The 25,362-nt window shown below is 40.6% G+C and overlaps 1 protein-coding gene across 4 annotated transcripts in view; it reads right to left on the bottom strand.

Moving 5' to 3' along the window:
- grik2 (glutamate receptor, ionotropic, kainate 2) overlaps positions 1–25,362 on the bottom strand; it is a 450,636-nt gene that overhangs the window by 108,679 nt on the left and 316,595 nt on the right. For all 4 annotated transcript variants that reach the window (XM_049583125.1, XM_049583128.1, XM_049583127.1 and 1 more), the window contains 2 exons: positions 15,306–15,512; positions 8,026–8,249 (listed from right to left, as the gene is read on the bottom strand). In XM_049583125.1, coding sequence (XP_049439082.1) covers positions 8,026–8,249; positions 15,306–15,512 — 431 coding nt within the window. The remainder of the gene's footprint in view (positions 1–8,025; positions 8,250–15,305; positions 15,513–25,362) is intronic.

The raw sequence follows: 25,362 nt of genomic DNA, 5'->3' as shown, positions 1-25,362 counted from the left end.
ATTTATTAAGTTGCACACTAAAGTATGTCTTTAAGAATAACATTTCTTTAAAAGGTCCAATGCAATTATAATTGTTAACCTCTTTTCACTCTCTGTAATCTCTTTTAAAAATCCAGTGTGCAGGATTTGGGGATATATTAGCAGAAATGGAATATAATATAATAAGTACAGCTTCTTAAGTGTATAATCAACTAAAAATAAGAATTGTTGGGTTTTTGTGTCCTTAGAACGAGCTGTTTATATCTACATAGGGAGCAGGTCCTCATCCAAAGAGATTGCCATGTTGTAGTAGTCAAGAATGGACAAACCAAACACGCTCTAGATAGGCCATTTGTGTTTTCGCGTTGGCCATTCTAGGTAGAAGCTTCATCGACACAAGAGCATCAGAAAAACACAAATGAACAAGTCAGTTTGTTTTGGAGAGGAAAAGACCTCTGTGGATAGTTCAGCTGCCAGTAAAAACCTTCTGAACATTTGAAATTGAAGGTATAGAAAAAGGGTGAGCACACATTAGCATGTGCTACACTCGTGGCTAACTCTGACATGCCAAACAGCATCGGAGAAACACTGATTTGTAATGTAGAACTGCTTAATTCAGGGTTTTTACTGGTTTAATCACAGAGTCTGTTTATTTTGGAGAGGAAGAGACCTCTGCAGATATTTGGGATCCTGGTTAAAACCTCCTGAACAATGAACACTGAAGGAATTCTGATGGGGAGATGTTTCATTTAGTTTGAATCTGCAATCCTAACTGCTAGTTACCACTAAATCTCCCTAAATTGTACACACAGCACATTTATAATGAAGAGGAAAGAAAACAGCTCAGGTAAGCTGTGAAATATGATCTGAACCCATTGTCCAGTTTATTCCGACACCATATGAATGCAACACAAGGCTGTGGATGCATCTGGGACGTCTGCTACTTGCCCCACGACAATAGCCCAGAAAGGACAAACCAAATACTTACTCCTGAAAGGGCCATTTGTGTTTTCTTGTTTCTGTGTCGGCAACCATACAGATTCGGGAAAACACTGATTTGTAACGTGGACCTGCTTTATTCAGTGTTTTAATCAGTTTAAATCACTGGGTGCATTTGCTTTGAAAAGAAGGAGACCTCTGCAGATAATCTGGCTCATGGTTAAAATCTTCTAAATGTCTGGATCAAAAATAACTTCAGCACACATTGCAGTTATCAGAGAAAAGGGTGAGCACACACCAGCATGTGGTGGGCGAGCCACCCTTCGCCGACATGCCAAACAGCATCAGAAAAACACTGATTTGCAACATTAAACTGCTTCAGTCAGTGTTTTTACCAGTTTAAATCACCTGGTGCATTTGTTTTGAAAAGGAAGAGACCTCTGCGGGTAGTAATCCCCATGTTAAAACCTCCTGAATAATAAACACTTAAGGAATTTTAATCAGAAGTATTGGCTGGTTGCAATATGCAGTCCTCACCACTAGATGCCACTGAATCCTCCTAAATCTTACACACTGGACCTTTTAAAGGTATATTTTGTATCTTAACAACGTGGGTGATTTGTGTAAATGTACTATGTCCCTCCAACTTACTAGCAACCTGCTCATTTGCCAGCAAAGATCTGAAACATGTCATCTGACAGACATTTGTTGGCTATCAGGCTGTTGCTCACAGTACAGATTGTGCTTCTTAAATTTTGCATGCGGTCCACCACCACAGTACAAACAGTATAGATGCAGATTGAGATTGAGAGCCACCTCTCTCTGTCAAACTCAGAACAAATTGAGATCGAACAGTAACACCAAGCATTACTTATCAAATATGAACCAAGATTCTGTAACTCTATTTCATATTTTTTCCCAAAATGTTTTCAGAAACATATTTTAGCTTACTGTTTAAATGTAATGTGATATTGTTTGCTACCAGCCAGCCACCATGTTGTTGTCAGATGGGCAACTTGCATTATGTCACCAACCAGTGAGAGTGTTTACTGGTCTGGTGCACCGTAGTGCATTTTTAGTAGTTGCAGGTTTTCTACATCTTGAGCAAAAGTGACTGTCACAGACTTTTTCTGTGTTTTCTCTGGTCATGTAGCACCAGGTTCAAAAGTATTTGCATCTCCTGCTGTATAGATAGCCCAGTTTTGTGAAAAGACTATCTTTCCAGCGGTGAAATACTTCTTTAAGACTCAATTTTGAGAAAATATATCCCGAGCATCCCACTTAAGAGTTCTGCGTGGGATTCAGAAGAGATTTTTTCTTTACCACATGATGAGGCCGTGCCTTTAATACGAGCACTATTTAACCAAAGTCTTTTCATTCAAAAACCGCGGGGCCGACAGATCACACTTTGATGTGAGAAAAGAAAGACTTTGCATACAGAGAAATCTTCTAATTTTGAGCAAGACAGGCGAGAGCTTGGCATCAGTATCATGAGTCATACAGTAAGTATTTTGAGAAAGACAAGGGAGATTCTGCACCAATGTTCCGATCGATTGATCACTAAGTTTTACCTGTGCTTCTCTCTTATCTTAAGAAAATTCACTTGATGTGTAGGATGGAGGGAATTTGATTCCCCAAAGTGTAACTAAGAGATCATTTACAGGCTTTAGCAGAGGTGTGGTGTACTATAGAGGGCTTTTTTGTTTGTTTTTTTAGCTGTGTCATCACCTGTGCCAGAATCAGCAGCAGTGCTACTGATGTCTTTAGAGGGAAAATAAAAGCAATAACAAATGGTGACATTAACATCAGTAACTGGAGATATCGGGGCAGGTGGCAGTACAACAGAGTAATCATGTGGTTTAAACTGTGTGCCCATGTGGAATAGGCCTATCCATGGTAAAGAGAAGCCGCTCTGACTCTAGCACTGTGTGCGTCAGCCCTAATGTTCAGTCTCTGTCAGTCTCTCACTCATACAATCAGTCACACAGTACAGCACAAGCACAAGCATACATAGATAAAATGTGTAATGTGTACACACACATATATAAACAGTATATACAGTGGAACTAAACCTTGTAGTATTAGGTACTGCCTGTCAGTTTTATGTGCTAGACAGTTTGGTCTCACAAACTTTTGTGAAATGAGTGTGACTTATCAACACACAAATGATGTTTGTGGACAGAAGGTAAAATACACTTCTCCACCATGAAAGGATTAAGTGGAGGAAATGGGACAAACAAAACTCTTGATGGGTTTAAAGAATAAGCAGAGCCAGTCCCCAAAGGAATTATTTGTTCTATACAAATGCCTAAAAATTACCAACTGTATATTTACATTTAAGAGAGAAGCAACCTGTTATGTCTGTGTCATTATGACTCCACTGTCAATGCAGAGGCAAAAGTAGTGTGACATTGTTCAGAGTCAAAAAAAACTAGGTCAGGTCAGGTCCGGTGGTTGAATACGTAATTGGTGTATAACCCATACACACTTTGGAAGGCTGCAATCATATGACCAATGTGCTGTCAGGGTCAAGAGGAAGTGAAGAAGGAAGTGGTCCTGAGTGGTCGACACAGGAGGCAGGTTTGGTGGTGGAAGGGTCACAAAACAGGAAATTCTCCCAGTAATTTAGCCAGGAGGCTGGTGTGCAGAATTGTGGGAACTTTGAGTAAACTTTGAGAAATTTCAAGGTAGGTCATCACCATGTTTCTTTTCCTAAACGTAACCTCCATAACTTTATGCTAGTGACATAACTTTACGTTAAAGTCCTAATGTCATTCAAGGGGCACTAATCTGTGGGACTGTTGTGTGCACATTTTCGCAGGATATCATATGAACCATTGAGGATACGTTGTCTGCTGACATGGAGAGCACTATTCATTTCTTATCAACAGTCAGCATCAAGGTCAAAAGAAACCAAACAAAAGGTTCTTCTTAAAACCATAACATTTACAACTGCCAAATCTGAATTAAGTAGTTATTTTTACCCAAACCATGTTATTTCTTACCCTTAACCCACCTGGGGCGATTGGGAACCCTTAAACGCATCTTAAGCCTGAGGCCCCTTGGGACCCCAGGTCCATATATTAAGGGTCTCAAAATGATTTCTAAGAGGACGGATCCATAGGGTCTGGTGTAGCGCCTTCATGTGGCCAAAAGCACACATAGCAGTCTAATTATGGTAAAGCTGGATCCATATTTAACAATGAACAACAATCCAGTTTAACCCAACAAAGCTTCACATTTTTTTTCTTTCTGTTATCCATGATCAACATCTTATACTAGCATATTGAGTCCCTCATTTAGCTGATCTAATAGTGATTTTATTAAAGAATCAGTTCACCCCTTGTTGTGTCTAGCCATATCGATTGTTGTTCTGCAGCAGTTTTGAAATCTCTGTCTCTCGGGTTTTACCTTTTTTTTTTTGTTTGTTTGAAAAGGGACTATTTCTTCTGTAAAAGTAAGTCTCACAGCAGTTGACAGCTAGCTCTGTGGATTATCTTGAACAACAGGGACAATCTTTTTGGGTAAGATATGTGCCTGGTGAATTTCTGTGGTGAGCACCATAAACTAAATTTCTTTCCCTTTCTTATATTAGAGTGAAGGCACAAATCTTGGAGACAAATAACCTGGGAAAGTAAAACCAAGACTATCTGTATGGCTATATACCACAGGAGGGAGAAAGTGAGAAGATACTTGACATGCACACCACTATGATGGTACAATCAGACTAACCTAACCTGCCTAAATTATTAACATGTCAACATGTTCTTGTCACATAATTCGGTCATGGTGGAGGGACGTAATCTTAACATTTCCTGTTCACAATATCTGCCTTTTAGACTTCTCATTTCATGAAATTTTGTGAGACCTTTATGTGCTACACTCTACAGCAAAAACATGCAACTGTAGCCCAGCATGCATTTGTGTATACAGGAGAAAAGAAGGAATAAAGTGAGGGGGGAATTTATACACTTACCCAAACACTTACTTATTATGATATTAAATACAGATAGGTGCATATTCTGAGCCAACTTAGATGACAGTTGCCGCTTTTTATTCTCTTGTGTGATCATATCGCCAGTAACATCGGAAAACACACATGCGTTAACGGTAAAACTGTCGGGCCGCGGCTGCAAGAGAGCCGATGTCTCCCGAAAGTTTTAGAGTTAACATGACCTTTTCTTTCTCTTTTTGCTTCACCATGCTTCAAATGGCGCCACGAGCGAGAGCCACTCGATCAAATGAGCGAGCCTTAAGAAACACGGCCTAGTTTCATCTACTGAAAGGATTTTTCTGAGCAAAGACACTGAAAGGAAAGACAAGCGGTACAAATAATGTGATGTGTCATTTCATGAGCCAAAGCATTCTTGATGTCAGCTCTGTCACTAAACTAAACAGTGGCTTATATGAACACAAAAGCAAATAACGTAATACAGAGCTGCTGTCTGTTATAAATACAACACCAACTATTCTATGCAAGATTTTCTGTCAGGACAATAAGGGTTAGGTCATATTCAGTCCAAGTTATAGCAGAGCAAAGAACTAGAAACTCTAACAAAAACTTGATAGATGTTTTTATCCAAAGAACCGTTATAATACGGTATAAAATGCATTTTTATCCTGGCTTCCTACAATAAATCAGTACCCATACCAGGCTTACCCTCTGCAGAACAACTGCATCCAACAGCTGAACACAGCCCTTATATGCTGTCACTTTCCATCACCAACACCATTAGTGCAACTCCAAATGAGTTCTGGAACCTTGTACTCTTTTCCAAATGTTCACAACAAGCATATTTGGAACAATGTATTCAAACTCTGCAGCACTCCCTCCATGAGTTCAGTTTCTTTGAACAAGTGCAATGCCATTTTGAACTTGGGTGGCACCGATTAACTGCAGCGAGAGACCTGAAATTGCAGGTCACAGCCCCACTTATGAGAGAACTTTGGTGCAGAAGTGAGAAAGTAATCCAAGGCAACTACAGAAAAGGGCCTTTAATGTAAGGTTGTATGGGGGGAAAAGACAACAGCTTATTGCACCAGCTATATGTAGATTCTCCCTCAAGTTAGGGTGTGAATTCCACACTAAACAATACTTTGAAACTAGTAAGTTTGATCGTAGCACAGTATTGATGTTTGGTTGCAACACGGAGGTAAGGTATCATCTTTGCTACACTGGTCTAAAGTCCACACCAACCAAACTATTGTCACAGAAAGTTGTGTTTCACTTCCTGAAGACAATCAGTAAAAAGCACTCTCTAACCCTACATATTTGCTTTCCAATTTAGCACAAATTATATTTATATGTTATTGCCCACTTACTTATATGTGTTATTTTACGCTATATGTTTGCACTTCATTTTGCATGTTTACAAAAGCTAGAAAAGCTAAGACATCCATTGGTACCAACCATGTAATGATAGCTTGTGTCAAAGGGGGCAAAATTAGACTCCAAACTTAGGCTAATTTTGGGCGAGGGAATAACTGGCATGGCTATTTTCAAAGGGTTTCCTTGAATTCTCACCTCAAGATATCTGAATGAAAATGGTTTCTATGGGTACCCATGTGTCTTCTCTAAACTTGAGTGGGGTTGTTCCCAGTACATGTTTTGGTCTTTTCAATCAATGTTCTCCTTTAAACTAAAGATGTACATTTGTCTTCTTAATGAGGACAACCAGCCTATTTGAAGAACATTGGATTGCCTAACATGTAGAGATACACAACACATTAAAACAGGATTGTAACAGAACTCAAAATGTTAGTGTACCAGTGTACCAGTATAATTGTATTCACACTACGCATATCACTATGCTATTCCTTATCCCTGTATTTTGACATAGTTTTCAACTATCTTATATACTACAACAGCATAATCTAATTTCTGAAATTCAGTTATGGCGTTTGGTGTGCCACCCCACCATTATTAGTCACCCAATCTGGCCACCTCCATGAAAAAATTTCTGGGGGCACTACTAGTGAGGTTTACGTTGTAAGTTATGCCCACATTAAAACTATTTTGGCTGGTGCAAGCCTTAAAATGTTAGTTGCCCATAAACTCCAACCTAAGTTAGAAATTCCGTTCAACTTGGGCTACCTTTGAGCATAGCTGGTGCAACCCAGTGCAGATGTTGACATCCAACAATTCTTCATCCTTTAAAAGCCTACCATAGCAAAGTCCTCTGGACATATCTATTTGACGATATCTTGATATATTCTCAACTGCTATAGGTTATGACAAAGAGTACAGATCAGTTTGCCATCCTAAGCAAAGGTTACGAGATTTGAACAGATTTGACTCTATTCAACTTAAAGTCTCATCTGGTGATGTGACAGCTCAAAACTCTTATAAACCAGCTATTTGTAAACCTGACTTTTGTTTATTTGCCAAGCAAGCAGAAAAAAAGTTAGAAACTTTATCTCTGAGTTATGGTTGTGTTTGAAGCAAGGTGAAGGAAACAAGAGAAAAGAAAAGACAGCATGAACTCTGAGACACTGGGGACAGTGAGGGAAAGGTGGGAGAGGGGGCAGCAGTGTTCACACCGAGCTCGACACATCCCACACACACACACTTAACGCACACATATCCATATGAGAGCACAACCTTTCTGCCACAACCTTTCTGTACACTCCACCCTCAAACAGCTGAGGGGCCTTCAACTTCTCTGTCTAAGGTCTGTGTTGGTGTTTGTGTCTGTGTCTCCCATAGTTCTATTTACTGATACCAATGTGAGTAACAGCAGGCCAGGAGTAACCTAGCAGCCATGCCAAGTGCCAATCTGAAACAAGATATTGTACGAACACAAATAAAGCCTTTATGAATGTCTTATGTTAGAAAAAGGCAAATATTTATGTGATCCTTCATGGTTAAACTGCATTAGACAGATTACACAGCGATGGCGTTGAGTTTTGATACATGACCGTTGATTAGTGTCAGCACTGTCACTGAGTGTTAAGCTTTTACCATGAGTGAGTCAGTGTGCTTAGGACGCACATCCTGTAATTACAGAGATTGGCCTGTTGTTAGTCAGATGGGCGAGGCTGAGCGATGGCAGCTAAGCATGTTTCTGACTGTGTGTGAGGCTGTGATTGCTGGAAGTGGCATGTTACCTGGCTATGACAAACAGCACACAACTGACACCCAAGTAAGCCAGCAGAATATACATCCAGATATCAGGCGAGAGAGGGTTGAGGAAGGAGAAGACCCCAGGGTTGGTCCCGTTGGGCTTGCGGTACAGTATACTTATACCCAGCGTCATGAAGGGCTTAGAGAAGTCGATAACCTTCTCGCGCACGTATGTGATGGCGAGGGGAGCCACTGCCAGATCAGCTCTCTGTCAACAGCAAACATAAAAGGGAAGAGAGATAGGCTATAAGTCACAGGCACAGGAAGCATTTAGAGGCAATCAAATTAAGAAAACAGGGTCTTTACACACTACAGAGTCTGTCCCAAGGCACTTAGCAAGAAATTTAAAGCCCTCTTTTTCTTTCCACCCATCAAGTATACTCCCACCACTAAACTCACCCTTTCCCCCTGGAGCCTAAATCAAAGCATTCATTTATTTTCTTTACCCACTTTCTTCTTTTGTTGGAATGGCTGGGAGCTGTAGCCTTTCATAGTGCTATTCTTTATATTATATGATGTATTGGAAGGTAGGGAGACATACGGGCAGTGCCTGAAATGGACAAAAAGAGGTACCAGTACCCTAATACAGCAACTGCATGATGTGATCATCACATATGTCTTGGATGTATTTATATTCATAATACGCATATCTTGGCAATATGTCTCACTTCAAATGTATCTTTCTTTGCATTCCATTCCACTCTTTGCACATACATGTATATTCAGTTAATAAAAGCTTCTATGTAGCTACTGTTGAAAATTAAATTGTACACAAAAGTAGTTTTTTCCCAGCCAAGCAAATCAGGAGAAAATGAACTTTGCCATGTCTCTCTTTTAGCAGCACACTCTCAAGAGATCTGGCAACAGCTCACGTAATCTTACAACCCCGACTCATTTCAAAGTTGTTGAATACCAGCGCTTGGGCATTGACTTCTGCATCAGACACTGCTGAAAAAAGCCATCCTTTCACGTCAGCATGATACGTGGCCGAGTGTTGTCGGTGTATAATGGTGCTTGACGGCATCAGGGGGAAACACAGACGGACAACAATGTAAGTTAAGTGAGCAAGAAGTCCAAGTGGGGAAGGTAGGAGGGGTGGTGGATGGGTTCAACAATCACCGACTTTCACCCTCAAGGCCGATGTTTGCTTCCCTATGACTGTAAAGCCAAACCCTGTCAGGTTTTTTTTCTGAACCTAACCATGAGCATGTGTTGGCTAAACCTAACCATGTACATTTGTTGTTGAATGAAAAGAAAAATGTCAATTTGCAGTGTGGTACAGTCATAGTGTGTTTATTTTGAAACAAACTGAACATCAATTACAGACACACCCGGGCTACCTTGCACATCATACTGTACACCAGAGTGGAAAGTCCACGATCAAACAGCTATATGTGACAAGGTCAGAGTGAGAATGTGTGATCTTACACAAGCAAACCATTTTTTAAAACATCTAACGGGTTCAATAAAATTGTTTTCATTGCCTCTCTTATTTCCAAGCGTACTATAAATAGCTAACAAGACAGGTGTTTGTCTGTTTTGCATCGGTCCAGTATTTGGAGTTCGGGAAACACCTATAATCCTTTTCCACTGCAAGAATCAATACAACCAATATCTCCAGGCTTCCAAGAACATGAACTTTTAAGAACCTCGTGAGGCTTTTGTGCTAACTTCTTACTTAATTTCCACAGTTTTTTGGATAACCCACCCCCATATCTTTCCAGGAACAGCAGAAACAAATCCTAATCCAATCACCAGGGGAAAAAAAAAAAAAAAAAGAAAAAAAGTTGTTATTTTATGTTTTTATTTTAACCACTTGTTTTTGAAAAGATCATGTTTTAGCTTAACATTAGGGCTGCACGGTATATGCGGTAGACGGTAGAAATGATATAAATTTGGCCCACGGTAGAGATTTGCGCTCTACCGTCCTATCGTCGATGATGTCATCGCACCTGCCTCAGTGTGAAAATGGCTGCGAGCACAGAGACAGCGGACCAAGAGGAGCTGGTTCACGTCCGTGATTTAGCATAGCACGTGCAACATGTGTTGCTGGAGAACTTGTGAGTGAGTGAGTGAGTTAATGTTTTATGAACAGCCCCGGACTTCTCAGACTCTTTTAGCAACTTACCGCTCAGAGGGAACTCATTCAGCGTCTCCTCTGGCAGCAGCACAGCGTCTCTCCCTCTCCTCTCTCACCGTGCGCACACGGGAGTTGGTTTTCGGCAAGAGAGTTTGTCATAAACCTTTGGTAATGTAAACCTATGTGACGCTAGGGGCTCCACAAAAAACTCCATATGTGAATGTGTGATAGTTGTGGTATCATAACAGCCTGTCACAGGTTACAGCGTGATGATTAGAGGAGAAATGGCAGAGCATAAAGGTCCAGGTGGAAAAAACACAACTCAGTCATTTAGGATTTTGCTAAAAGAAGGAAATCACCTTTTGATATAGATCTCAGGGGACATTTTGCACCATAGAGTACTGGGTTTTAATTTTGAGTTTTGAGATCTGCATTCTGCACAATAAATGCTCTAAAAAATACATTATATCTTTGCTTTTGTTGTTGCTGTTTTTTTTTTTAATCAATTTAACTTTGATAAGGGACTACAAAACCCATTCAGAAACACTTCTATTATAACTTTTACACTTAAATTTATACCGCGATATATACCGTTACCGTGAAGGGATTCGATTTATACCGTGATATGAATTTTAGGTCATACCGCCCAGCCCTACCTAACATACCCGATTTTGGGTGCACAATCCCCACTAAAGAAGCAGCAATTTTTCCAAAAAAACAACCCCTGTTGATGGCACTATTTGGCAGGTAATGCAGCAGTGTATGACTGAAAACACTTTTTGTGGCACTATCCCCCATGAAAAAACAGCGATGAATCGCTGCAAAACACCCACATTTGGTGCCAAAAAAGGCCACTGGAATAACAGTGATGGGTTGCTACAAAACACCCAAGTTTGGTGCCTTGAGAAGTTGTACCCACGCTTGATACCTGAAGAGCAGCTGAAGAAACAGCAGCTTGGTGTTACAAAACACCCTTGTTTGGCTTCTAAAAAATAGCTGGAAAAACAGTGACAGGTCACTACAAAACACCCACATTTGGTGTCAAAAAAGGCGCTGGAAAAACAGCGATGGGTTGTTACAAAACACCCACTTTAAGTGTCAGAAAAGCATCTGGAAAAACAGTGACAGGTCACGATAAAACACCCACTTGGTTCCTAAAACACTGGAAAAACAGTGAGGGGTAGCTATATCACAACCAGTTCGGATATTTCTTGGTCTTGAATGGTGGTCTGCAGCTTGGCAGGCATCTCACCTACAGTAAGTGCCACAAAATCTACCATTCCCTCCACCTCCTGATGACAAAGTCACCTTATATACAACATCACTTTAGAAAAGTTGATATGATACATATGAATATGAATGATATGTAACATGCAAATGTAACATCATCATTTGCAGGAATGTACATTGCCAGCATTCTCTTCTGCTGACTGGGCTGCAAAAGCAGAACCCATGACAATTGCTGCATCTTCAGTTAAGCTCTGTCAAGAGTAAAGGTTTATGTTTTATTAAGGCCCTGCAGTGGAGAGAGGTTTGCTTACAGAGTTTTTTTTGTTCTACTCTAAACACATGCAGCTGTTTGTGCCACACGGTGAACATTAACATGACATTTCAATAGAGTTATTTATATTATGGTATAATCCCTTCTTTGGCAAGCACAGAAGTTGTGCTTATATGTGAGACATGTGCTTTAGAGATATAGAGAAGGAACGTATAGAGCCTGCTCAGGAGAGTCATGTTTCCATATCTGGGGTGAAAACCGTGTTCTGCTGTTGACAGTTAATAAATCTTGGGCTGCATTGTGACTATAAATGCTAAACATTCACTGCAAGGTCAAGTGGTTCATTTCTCAAAGATATATCCTTTTTGTCTTATGAAGGTTGCCATATATCACTCCAGGATGAATTGACGGAGCTTCCTGCTCGCAGCTGTGATACATAAAAAGTCTTACCCATATCACAATACAAACCTACACAATGTAAACACATCAGAATGTGTTTGCTCCACGTTGAGCATTAGCGAGACCAAAGATACTTTAGCTAAATTCCTTTGACAGGATGTTTCCAACTTGTTCAACTCAATTCAGCATGTCTTCCTCAACTGAACTTCTTCACACTCCAGTCTACAGAGGGCCTGTCTGCTACAATCACCATCTGTCTAAGTCAAGCCCAGACCCTGTGTAAGACATGGGGCAAACTCACACTGAACATCACTCCCAGGGGATTGGGCCCTTCACTCATGAAAGGACCATACTATCTGTCATGGCAGCCAATCGCTGCACTGATCAAGAGCAGAAGCAAAAGACAAGTCTTAAGGAGTTAAGGGAGGCTTGACCCCTCTTGGGTCAGATATTGACTATTGGCCGTGCAGTGCCTGCTATTTTTCTGCCCATGCAGTTTATCCTAACTGAAACTTTGTCGGGTATAATGATCTACACTGTGAGCAGATTGTGTGTGCTTGTGTGTGTTTTAATAAGCTCTGTTGGGGAAACTCGTCTCGACAGAATCTATGCTCTCCTCGCACTGTACTAGTGCTAGGTGTTAGGATAAGGATTTCTTTTTTTTATTCTCTTTCCCTCTGAGTGTGTTTCAGTGAAATACACCTCATTACATTGTATTTTTGGTCATTCTCAACAGACATTTGGATGGTAATAGATGTCGCTATGAGGATTCTCAAGATGAATGGCATAAAAAATTAGATTTGCAACTAACAAATATTGTCATTATCTATAAATCTTTCAATATTTCAGTGTAAAATGTCACACTTGTGACACTTCTCTGTCTTTGATCAGTAAAGCTACTGTACATTTGAATTGCTTGTTTTTCCCAACCAACAGTCCAAAACCCAAATTTATGACCGTCAAATGCGGGTGACAGTCTCTCTAGAAAAATACAAAAGCAGACTGCAGTGTTTGACCAATTATTGCTGTTGTAGATATCAAACACGTACATAATTTTTGTTGTTTTCACCATTAAATACTGTTTATAATTTCAACTTCAACATGCTGACTGTTTTTACATGTATGTTCAGCTCTGCTTGCTCACAATGCTTTATATGCTAATGCTGAGATCTGGAAAAATGACATTGTCCCCCAAAAGAATTATTTATATATATATATATATGTGTGTGTGTGTGTGTGTGTGTGTGTGTGAAGGCCCCACAAAATATGTGTGATTTGTCCTGGCTTCATATGAGTGGAGGAAATCTCCACTAGCAACTCAGCTAATTTATACAATATAAAATGCCATAAGCTTGCGCTGATAACATCATCATGTTGTATTTACTTGGAAAACATGTTTAGTATAAGACAGTTGTTTTTGTCAGTGAATGTTTTGAGTTGTAATGGAGCCAAATTTTGTAACAGTACCTGTGTTTAATGTTGCTGTTGTCCCTGGGTTCATTTGAGTCAAGGAAATCTCTGCGAGCCGCTCAGCTAATTCATACAATGTAAAATGCCGCTGGCTTGTGCTAATAACATAAGCATGTGTATTTGTGGCGGAAATGTGCCAAGTAAAAGGCAAGCACTTTATTGACACTTGACTCACAAGTAAAAATCCACCTTAACTTGGCATGTACCATCCCCCTTTTACTCCGAGGTCATCAATTACAGATGCTTTGCCTAGCCCCTTGGCGTGTGATATCAATGCGCAGGGCACCTAGCCTGAGTGTCAGACTGAAGCTCCCAGAACCTTCAGTCTGACATGGCTTCCATTGAAGGCGATTTACAAGGGGGAGGGAATTTGATTTTTCCTTAACCAATCAGTAGAGATCAACAACTCACCCAGAATCTGACGTCATTAGTATCCATGCCTCAGGGGTACCGAAAACAAGCGAGCATTGCCCGTTTAAAATGTCTCCGTCGCCGTGCACGCCCAGCTGCATCGCCGTTAAATCCAGTTTAGCAGCTTCCTTAATTTGGTCCTCCATTAACGCGAGTAGTGGCGAAATACCTCGATAGCATCGTTAATGTGGTCTGTAGGATCTGTAGCGGTCGCCATTGTTGCTATCCTCACCAGTTAACCACCGGTGCACAGCTTGACATCAGCGTGGCATTGATTGGCTAATCGCTAGACCCGCCCCCACTCCCGGCGTTCATTGGTCCGTCCATCGTTTGGATGAGGTAAATTGCAAATTCATTGCAGTATGCCAGACCAGAGATGCAAGCCTACTCAGTTGAGTGGGCGGGGTCTATGGTCTGGAACCAGGCTACAGGGCACCCTTAATTTCTAATTTATTAATTTCAAATTTTCAGAAAATCAGCAAAAGAAAATGTAAATTTATGTGCTTTTCCATCCACTGCTGTTGGCTCACTGAGATAAGCAATAGGTAGTGCTAATTCTCCAGTCAGATGCGATTATACCATGTGTACAACGAATGAAAAGAATGGATTTACAACAACGTAGTAGGCTACAAACAGTTTTGAGCAATTAATACTACAGCTCTGTGCTCTTGGAAGAGTTATGGTTCTATGTGCTTCCATAAGCTGTTAAAGGCCATCCAGAGACAGTGAAGAGAGCTTGCAGTGGCCTATGATATGATACGTCGTTATGTGATGCACTGCTGAAACACATTGTAACACATGGATAATGTTGTGAAACGGTTACGTGAAGGTAGGAAACCAAAATACTTGGTTATTTTTAGAGAAAACATGTTTTGGGTTAAAAAAAAAAGTACGTTTGCTATGCAAATATAAAAAAAGACCACACTTAAATACCATACTTAAATTTAATTATGTAACTTACTTACATAGGTAAGTAAGTTACGTAGTGCACAAAGGACACAAACTGTGGTCTTCTGGATGAAAGTCTGTTTGTTTGACCCATCCTCCTTCCTCTCACCCTACACAGACTGTCTTGTTCTTTGTACTAAGTCAATTGCTCTTAGCATCAAGTATTGCTACAGATGGGTTTACAATGGAGTAAGCTGAAAGCCTGGTGGTCATAAAGATGCTAAAGGGTGTTGATATCAAATGCAGAGGGAACATGACAAAGTGTCTGTATTTGACGTCCTGAGAATTAGAGTGGGCTGTGTGTACAATGTCTTTGTGGGTAAAAGAACCATTGGCTTACACTTTAAAAAGAGACCCAAGTTATATAACATGCAATGATCCTGTGAGAATAGGTGTAAGGTTACATCCGTTTCACATTCATTCATTAGCTTAAATAATGATATTTAGAGACTCACGTGGTCCATTAGCTCCTTGACCATGCCGTTCCACTGGCCCGTGTTCTCATCCTGTGCCCCGTATTTCCCATCCTCCACCAGGCGGACCTCGTAAGTGAACCCCAGGATGTTGGCCAGCTCTCTCAGCAGGTCTATGCAGTAGCCCTCAAAGCGGTCGTTCCCATACAGTGGCTTGTCAGACTTCTTGAACATCACATATGGCTCTTCCTGTCAGGTGAAATAGTGGAGGAGGGATGAGTCTCTACAGTACTTGGCATCTTTTACCTACTGATAAGGCCTATCTGAGAGGGTGTCTGATGTTTGAGATAGGCTTCTGAGCCATGCGAGCCCAAACACACACTGGCTCGACTAGTAAAGCCGCTGTGTTTATGTGTGTGTGTTTGCCAGCGGTCCCCGTCCTGTGATGTGAGGTAGGCTGGGTGCAAAGTGAGGCATGACCACAATAAGAGATAATCCCCCATATCAATGACTCTGTGCTGCTCTCAGGCTCAGCAGGCTGGCTTTGGGCCCAGGCCCAGCTTTCAGGACACCACACGCTTTGTCAATAAGATAAGAGATGCTGATAGACGGACACAAAAAGAGAGAGCAAGAGCCGGCACATCTCCTCTGTTCACGCAAACAGCTGGGGAGATTACTAATGTCTTCTTTTATACCTCTTTTTTCCTCCCTCCCGCCTACTGAGCATCTCCTCCACCATGTCCTTCTCCTCTGTCTCCTCCATGCTTCACTCCCTGTTTTCATCTCCTCCTGCTTCCTCCCCTCTCTACCCCTGCTCCATGCACCATCTGTCTTTGTTAGCCTTAGATGCTCATTCTCGCAGCACGTCCCTCTTTTCTACGACTCCCCTGACTCTCTCAGACAAATAAATCCAAAACTATATCGTCAGGCAGGTGTTGTTTATAATATAACTGTGCCATGACTGAAACAAACAAACAAAAAAAAAAACATTAAAGATTGCTAACAGCTTTGACACATTTCACTGGCTGGAGTTTTAACAGTATGCAGGCTGTGAGATGTTTGCATAAGGGGAGGAAAACAAACAGTTTGTTCTTTTCAGTAGTGGCAGGGCCAAATAAACAGGGTGTTTTTGCAGTATATCATAAATGTCTCCTGTAATAGTGATAGTAGACAGATGTTGAGGATAATGATTTCACAGCACAGTATTGTGAGGAAAGATAGATCAGAGCAAAAAAAGGTAGAACAAAGGTAGAACATAAAGTCTTTATGCCCCCTTCTGTTTATTTTTTTCCTAGAATCTATTACTAATCCCAAATATTCTTATGTAAGTACTTTCTTTTTTCATACACAATGAAACATGAAACTCATGTACAGTATCACATATTAAATATCCAACAACCAATGTGAAAATGTAAATGCAATTTCACGTCATATGGAGATGTATGTCCTTTGCAAAAAGCACATGCAAATATGTTACTTGCTAATGTGATGTTATTACTTGTAAAATACTGTTTCACATTATGCTTCAAAGATTTGGCCCTTACAAAAATCACAAGATGGTGTTATTACATGTAAAATTCTGTTTTAAATAAACTACCAAATGCCCCTATATTCAGTGCTGGCCCCATCAATTTTTCATAGGGGTGGCCAGATGGGGCCTCTGTAATCGTGGGTTAGCACTAGGGATGCACGATATTGGAATTTTTGCCAATATCCCATATGCTGATATGTTACAACTCATTTATCTGATAACCAATATCATTATCAATATATCCACTTTTTCCCCACCTGATTTTAGTGATCATCAAGTCTCTTCTGTGGTGGAATTAGAATCATATTATGAATGCATACTCTTATTGTGATGGCTCGCCATAAGATGGAGACATGAAATATAATGCTTTTCAATGTATGTTATATTTATTCATTGTGCAAATTAAGAAAAAGCATGTTGGCAGATTCTGATATTTCATTTTAAAGCCAATATTGGCCAATACTGATGACATGTCAATATAACTATGAACCCCTTGTTGACACATCAAAACCAAAGGCCATAACTGCTACTGATTCAATGATCCATGATCTATTATTAACGAAACAAAGTGAAAACATCGATCCATAACATCATCTTCAGGTCATGCCTTTATTTTGAAATTCGATGTTACCGTCAAATAACAGCATGGAGATGACTATCAGCCAAGAATAGACAATAAGACTAGTGGTATTCACTTGGGAATAAATCAGCAGTGTGGAAAAACAGTTGTTTTGTCCATGAACCTGGACAGTTTTTATTGAACTGAATTTTATGCTCATGTAAAATGATTTTGCTGTTGATCTGTTTTATGGCTGTAAGGACAAGTTTGCCTTCAGGGCTTTAAAGCGGGATTTATACTGCTGCGTCAAATCCACCTCATAACTGACGCTGTAGCCTGACGTGCACCTACCCTGAAATGTAACTACACACCGTGGCGATGCAGACCTCCTGTCTATTTCTGTAAGTTGAAAACCTTTCCCTCATTGGAAACAAAGCTTTTATTTACTTTTAATTCACATATAAAAGCAATTAATTCTGAAGACATTAAGCCCCCTAAAATAACATTTTAGATCTTATGTGTGATTAATCCTGGCTTCATATGATTGGAGGACATCTCTGAGGAATCTTTAGTCGCTAGGCTAATTTATACAATGTTAAATGGCATAGGCTTGTGCTAATAATGTTACCATGTTGAATTTGTGTGGAAAACGTGTTTAGTTTAAGACAGTTGTTCTGCTGGTGAACCCTGTGAGCTGTAATGGAGCCAAATTTCTTAACGTTACCTTTGTTAAATGATGCTGTTGTCCCTGGCTTCATATGAGTAGAGGAAATGTCTGCTAGCCACTAAGCTAATTTATACGGTGTAAAATGCCATAGGCTTGTGCTAATAATAACTGCAAAAGACAAGTGCTTTGTCTGTGAATCTTGTGAGTTATAATGAAGCTGATTTGTAATTGAAACTGTCGCTAGTAAGCCATGTTTAGTGTGTTTTAAATTAACTAAACACTACAGCGCTTCACAGAAACACCACCACCGACTAGTGGTTTGGAGGTGTAACTGCAGAGTGACACAGACACACCACAGCCAAAGTACATATGCTCACAATGGTGTAGGCCACGTCAATGGCAGATTGGCCATCGGGACGTTCAGCATGAATCCTGATGGGCCTGTCACCAAGTGGGCCGGTGCGGGCTGGTGGGGCCGGCCCGGTGGTCAAAGAAAGAAAAAAAAACCCCAAACAAACAAACAAAGACTACTGAATGTCAAGCTAGTTGCTAGCTGTCAGTACTGCAATGTGCGTCCCTCCCATGTTGCTGTGAAATGTTCAGAGGGAACATGTGTGTCAATTTTATGTTTCGATGCTTGAAGGAGGAGATAAGAGGGATCTCTTCCAATATGAAAGAGGTCATTACTCATGGCAGACCAAGCTAGTTTGAGCATTAGTGCTTGCTACTGAGAAAGGAGAAAGACAGAAAATATGGATAAAGCCAGTAAAAAACAGAAAGGGTGGCGCGGAAAAAAACGCAAATAAAAAAACTTAAACAGGCTGATCCAACTTGTGTGAATTTTATCACAGCAGCTCATGATGTGACTCGGTAGTGTGCATGGCCCCTTGTGCCTGTATGCACTCCTGACAACGTCTGGGCATGCCCCTGGTGAGTCGATGGACGGTGTCCTGGGGGATCTCCTCCAAGACCTGGATCAGGGCATCAGTGCGCTTCTGGACAGACTGTGGCAGTACTTGGCAGCATTTGATATGCTGATACATTACATCCCAAAGGTGTTCAGTTGGATTTAGGTCAGGGGAAGGAGAGGGCCAGTCAGTGGCATCAATGCCTCTGTCACCCAGGAAATGCCTACACACTCTAACCAACAAGAGGCCGGGTAATGTCCTGCACCAGGAGGAACCCAGGGTCCACTACACCAGGGTCAGGTCTGACAATCGCTCTGAGGATTTCACTGACCAACTGCCAAACCGGTCACAGGTTACAGGCATAACATTCACCACCGTGTCTCCAGACTCTTTCATGCCTGTCACATGTGCTCAGTGTGAACCTGCTCTCATCTGTGAAGAGAACGGGGTGCCTATAGCGAACCTGCCAATTCTGGTATTCTCTAGCCAATCATACTGCACAGTGCTGGGCTGTGAGCACAGGTCACACTAGAGGACGTTGGGCCTTCATGCCACTCTCATGGAGTCTCTTTCAGACCGTTTGGTCAGAACCAGCTCTCCTCATGTAACAGCCAGTCTCCTGGTATCTCCTCCATGCTCTTGAGACTGTGCTGGGAGACACAGCAAACCTTCTCGTGACTGCACGTATGGATGTGCCATCCTGGAGGAGCTGGACTACCTGTGCAACCTGACTAAGCTACAAGTACCACCTCATGCTGCCAGTGATAACAAGGACACTAGCAGAACACAAAACTAGAGAAGACTCAGTCAGGAAGGACAAGGAGAGAGCAACTGTCTGTGACCACCACATGTAAAAGCATTCCCTTTTGGGGGGTTGTCTTGCCTCTCCATTGCACCTGTTGTTACTTTCACTTGGACCAAAGCAGGTGAAACTGATTCACAATCACTTGTGCTTCCTAAATGCACAGATTGATATCCCTGAAGTTTAACTGACTTGGTGTTATACTGTGATCATTAAGTGTTCCCTTGATTTTTTTGAGCAGTTGGTAATTTGCTGCTGCTGATGCTGTGAAATTGTGGTCTCTTTCATATGCGAGACATTTGAAAGGCATGTGCACGTGTGAATTTATTGTTTTTGTTATTTAAAACCAGAATTAGTGTGCAATAAATGTGTTTGACAGGTTGAAGAAAAATCCTGTTTAAAATATAAAAACTTTTCATGAGAACCATATGGATTTATCACATTAAATTGTGTTTCACATGTAATTCATTAACATTTTTACCCCGTCAAGACCATTGCTCAATAGTTATTAGTTCCACTGGTGATCATCATGAGGTCTCCATCTTGGTCTGATCATTTGTAATTTGTAAGAATGTAATTCTTTCCCATTGCTGCTTTCTGCCCTAAAATAAAATCAGGATATCAGTTCAGATTATCAGCTACATTGGAGCCTCAATTTAACCACGCTGCAACCACCTATTTTATCATCGCTGACACAGCTCAGTTCACACTATGTTATATCTACTGTAGGACATGTGCTGCTACAGTACATTATACCTCAGCTGCTGCAAGACTGCAAGGATACTGATGTAATCTTGATGAAAGAGCAGAAAGCACTGTCCACATACAGATCAATACCAGTGTGGCTGCAATGTCAAGACATGCAGTACAAACACTAAAACACACCAGTATTTGTTTGTACGGGCGTGTCGCTGAAGGTGATTTAAGTGAAATGTCCACATACCTCCATAAGCTCATGTGCTGGCTTTTAAAATAGACACTAATAACCACTGAAACATATGAAATAGTAGCTGAGCTTCTGTTGACAGCACCAATACATGCACAGGACAGCAGTGTGCAGGTGATGTGTGTAATATGTGTACGTTACAGTTCAATTCCCCTATGCATTCATTGCAATGTCTAACAATCCAAGGTAGGAGCAGTGTTTTCCTTTCTTCCCATCGCCATGGTAACTGCTTCAGTGGTGCTCAGCACACCAGTGTTTTTAAATCCGCACAGGTAGATTTGTAGGCACTTTCAATACCGTGTGCAGAGGGACTGCGCTCACTGATACTGCCAATATCAGAGTCTGGAGGAAGAAAGACAGGTGTCACCTTTTCAAAGGGGGGCTTTATCTCTTTCATTTTCAAGTATGTTTACTTCAGGGTTATTTATCACTCACGACCTCAGCTGTTGTGAAGTAAACTCGAGTCCTGCTTTGAGAAGAGTGGGTGAAAAATGAAACCTCCTTACTCAAATTAATTACTAAAATTCCCTCTGCTAGCACACAATAGAAGTGATTGTTGTTTGTCTTTTGTTACTTTAGAGTGAAAGTACAAATTGTGAATCAATGAGCCATTGACCATCAATTTGTATTACAGATTAAATCCCCATCACATCCAATTTGGAGCTGCTGCTGTAGGAAATTACATAGACTTATTATTTTCATTGTCAAAGTTGTGTGTCAGAGATTTGTGATAGGTCAACTTGGGCTGTTTGGGTTTTCTTCTATAAGTTTCTGATCGGAGATTACTGAGGCTCTGTAATCTTTTCAGTAACAAAAATCTAATAAAGACATCCACACCGCAAGTCTTGTGCTTATGACCCCCGCTCTCTATCACGACAATACAAACACAGTGACTTCCCAGCAGAAGTCTCTTATTCAGTAATGGAACAAAGCAACATGGTTGCCTGGGTGTAAGTCAGGGACGGTGCCAGACATTGTAGACATCCGGGGCCCGGTCTAACTCCGGGGGTCTGGGGGCATGGTCCCCCAGGAGAAAGTTTTGAAAAACAACCCCTTAAATGGTGGCTTCAGGCGACTTTTAAGGGAATTTAGACTTAAAATATGAAACTGACCTACAATAGATTCAAGTTACTGTATAATCAACCTGCTTCCCCTTGCTGTGAATCATCTTCCTCCTCTTCCCTGACTTCCCCTGACTCATCTGTGGGCCAAAGTAAATGCGGTGCATTGTTTATAATATAGCCTACTATAATATAATATAATATAATATAATATAATATAATATAATATAATATAATATAATATAATATCTAACATCTAATACCAAATATCAGCTTCAGTGGATAGGTGGAAAACATTCTGCCCTCATTTAACCTGTAATTGTGCACAATGGACTAGGTTGAATTATGGAAAATAATAATGTTAAAAGAAGCCTATTAAATCAACACAATGCAAATATATTGCTAACCAATGCATTGTTAATACTTTGTTTGCATCTTTATGTTGGATGTGGTTGAGTGACAGAAAGAAAGAGGTCAAAGTTCAATCAGCTGTGGAGCAGGGGCTTACAGAATGTGACACAAGCCACTTACTACGTCGCTAATGCTAACCTTCAGACAGACAAGCATTTTTATCTGCACAGACAGATAAGCAGACAGAACACAACAGCAGTTACAATAATCGTAATCGTCGCTCGAATATTTCATTGGGATGAGTAAAACTCGAGGGCTTTCTATCAGTGGCATGTGGTCTTTAATTGTACTTATTGGGATGAGTTCGCTGTCATCACGTAAAATCAAAGTCCACAAGGGCTCAGTCTACAAGTCCAGAGGGTGGAAGGACCAACTTTACAGCAGAAATAAACATGTTTACAGCCTGGTACAAAAAACAGTTTTGATCTCCATAATTCATTTCCCCATTCATGACAACTGTATGGGGGTGAATTTTTATATAACTTACCTAACTGAATGTTATTTAGGCTTTTATGCATAATTAAGGCTGCTCTGAGTGAAAGGTGGATGCCTGTATGCCATCCTTAAACAAGTGGCTACTGTGGCGACAATGTTGGTTAGCAGGGTTACCACATGGGGTGCCCCCTTCAAGTTGGAGATTCAAATAATCAGTTGGAGACCCCTAGACTGAGACTGCTCTAAGTCAAGTAGTTTGGAGTTGTTGTTTTTTTTGTTGTTTTTTTGGCTAGTCAGTGTGCTGTGCAGTGTACCTCTGCTGACATTTTGGTCCCCAGATTTTGCTGTGGAGTAAGAGCTCTTAACCTTCATGCTACTCCTTGGTACAGTCAGCTGTGGACATGATGCAGCTCAATGCAGTGGCACTAAGGAGGAGAGACTTTCCACTGTAAGGCTGTGACTTAACATTATCCTCTCAGTTCTGCCTGGAAGTGGTGAATATACAGCTAACAGATACTCTCAGAGACACAGTTGCTGGCTTTTGCTTGATATCCAGTGTGGGCAAAAATGTTGTTGCACGTTTCTGATTCTGTCATTGACACAGTTCACTTGTTTAATATTTTACAAGAATGCCGTCACACTGAACGTCCCATTGAGCCAGTTAAAAAGACGAATTGTCATATATCTGTATTAAATGGCCGGATCTGATTGAACTGACATAATTCTGAGTTGGGCACAGCCCTAGGTCTCACATCTGTTTATGGACAAAACATTTCCATGACTTTTTAAGGACCCATAAAAAGTATATTTTTTCTTCCCCTTCTTGCTCAGTGTTTTTCAATGTTGTTATGATGTTAGATTCAAATTCAAGCATAATTTCAGTGAGCTGACATACATGAAGGGAGAGATGGAACACAGGGAGACAATGAAGAAATTTGCAAAATGGTAAACAGAACATTGTCACACATCAACGAATATCAGAGCAACGTTACTTCGACAGTTGCAGTAAATGGAAGGATATCCATGGAAGATTACTGTAACAATTTCATTACACACAACAAAATTCTATGACTTTTCCAAAACTTTTAATGATTTTATCTAGTTCAGTTACTTTTCCAGGCCTGGAAAATATGATCATTAATTCCATGTCTTTTCCAGGTTTTCCATGACAGTGGGAACCCTGGGATAAGTAATGTAACCATGGCATATACACAAAGTATAGGCATAGCCATAGCTGTCAATATTTCACTGTTTTCAGATCATTTAAGTTAACTGTAATGTTTTGGTCCCCTAAAAAAGCCTTGTTCATTTGGTTGTACTAAAAGACCCTCAAATGGTTAGTCCACACCAAACACAAAGCAAGCATTTCCATGGCAAGATTATGTGCAAAGTCAATGCCACAGCCCGAATAGATGAGAATTTGTGTCAGGTGATGTGAATGATGCTAAAATGCCAAATTTGTACTATTGAGTCAGAAATTAGTTGATATTTTCCTGACGATGTAATATTGCTGTCTGTGGGCACCTTGAGCTCTACCACTCAATGTCAGTACTATACATTAACAGAACAAAGAAGTTGAAGACTTGGAGATTAGTGTACAAAGCCATATTTAGCCTACGTGCTAAATTCTGCGAATATGAATCTGTGACTTGTGTAAGCTATTTTGCAGAGTTGCTTCTTAGCAAAATGCTCTGAGTAATTTAAGTTGGTCTTTAATGAGTTGCTGTGACAGTATGATAATTTATAAAGAGTGTTGTTGTCTTGGTTCACTCTGTTTCAGAGCACAGAGCCTCCGTGTTTACATCTAGCTATTGGTCCAAGTTGGCAGTTACCTGCTCCCACCAGTTCACTGGCTGGCACCATTAGCACAGCAGTTAAATGCGAATATTTGCGAGCTGCAAAATACTCCAAAACCCTTCCAGAGGCTGTATGCACGCAAGTATTGTGACGTAAAGATTCGCTTTGTGTTTAGTGTGAACACACCATCAGGAGTTGAATGTTCAGAGTGAGAGGAAGTTCATTTTGCTTTAATGGTTTTAAGACTGTTTCTTGCTGGGAAAAAAATAGAATTAGCATTATCACAGTTAATCATAGCTGTAAATGCACAGTGCTAACCAAGCTAGCAGCAACTGCAGAGGCATAAATATAGACTGCGTAGGCAATGTGATTGTACTGGGGCCACTAAGGTGAAGAGGCCCATAGAGAGTGGGTCCTTGCAAGTGATTCAGACTGCCACCTTAGAAATATACCTGTCTTGAAAGAGGAATGTTAAAAACAGAATATTCCTGATTTAAAAACGGTGCCATTTGCTATATGTGTCCTCAAAGCAAAGCAAACCCATCTGCCTCATGGTTTCTTTTTTTTTTCCAAACAAAATTATATGCTTTATCTACATAAGCTATACAATCTTTATGACCTTTAATGACCTATAAAAACTATTCAATTAAATGATTCATTTCTCAGTTTTCTGTTTGTTTTTTTGGTCAGATATTCAATGACTGATGGGTAATATGTATGTAGATGTTGTCCAATGTCAAGTCTCTATTTGTGTTGAGACAATACATGCACAACAGCGTGCACTAGGGCCCATCATAATAGTGTGCACTGCATAACTTCCTTACGCCATTGAGCAAGCATTAAGGTTAGCTCCACCGCAAAATATCATACAAATACGATCACTTCTGGCTCTAAAAATCCAAGATGGTGACAGCCAAATTGCCAATTGCATGGCTTCAAAACAAAAGTCCACAAAAACACAGGTGACATCACAGTGACTACA

The sequence above is a fragment of the Epinephelus fuscoguttatus genome, linkage group LG8 (genome assembly GCF_011397635.1).
Source record: "Epinephelus fuscoguttatus linkage group LG8, E.fuscoguttatus.final_Chr_v1".
Lineage (NCBI taxonomy): Eukaryota > Metazoa > Chordata > Actinopteri > Perciformes > Serranidae > Epinephelus > Epinephelus fuscoguttatus.
Note: the sequence above shows the minus strand (reverse complement) of the source record. Positions and strands in the feature narration are given on the sequence as shown.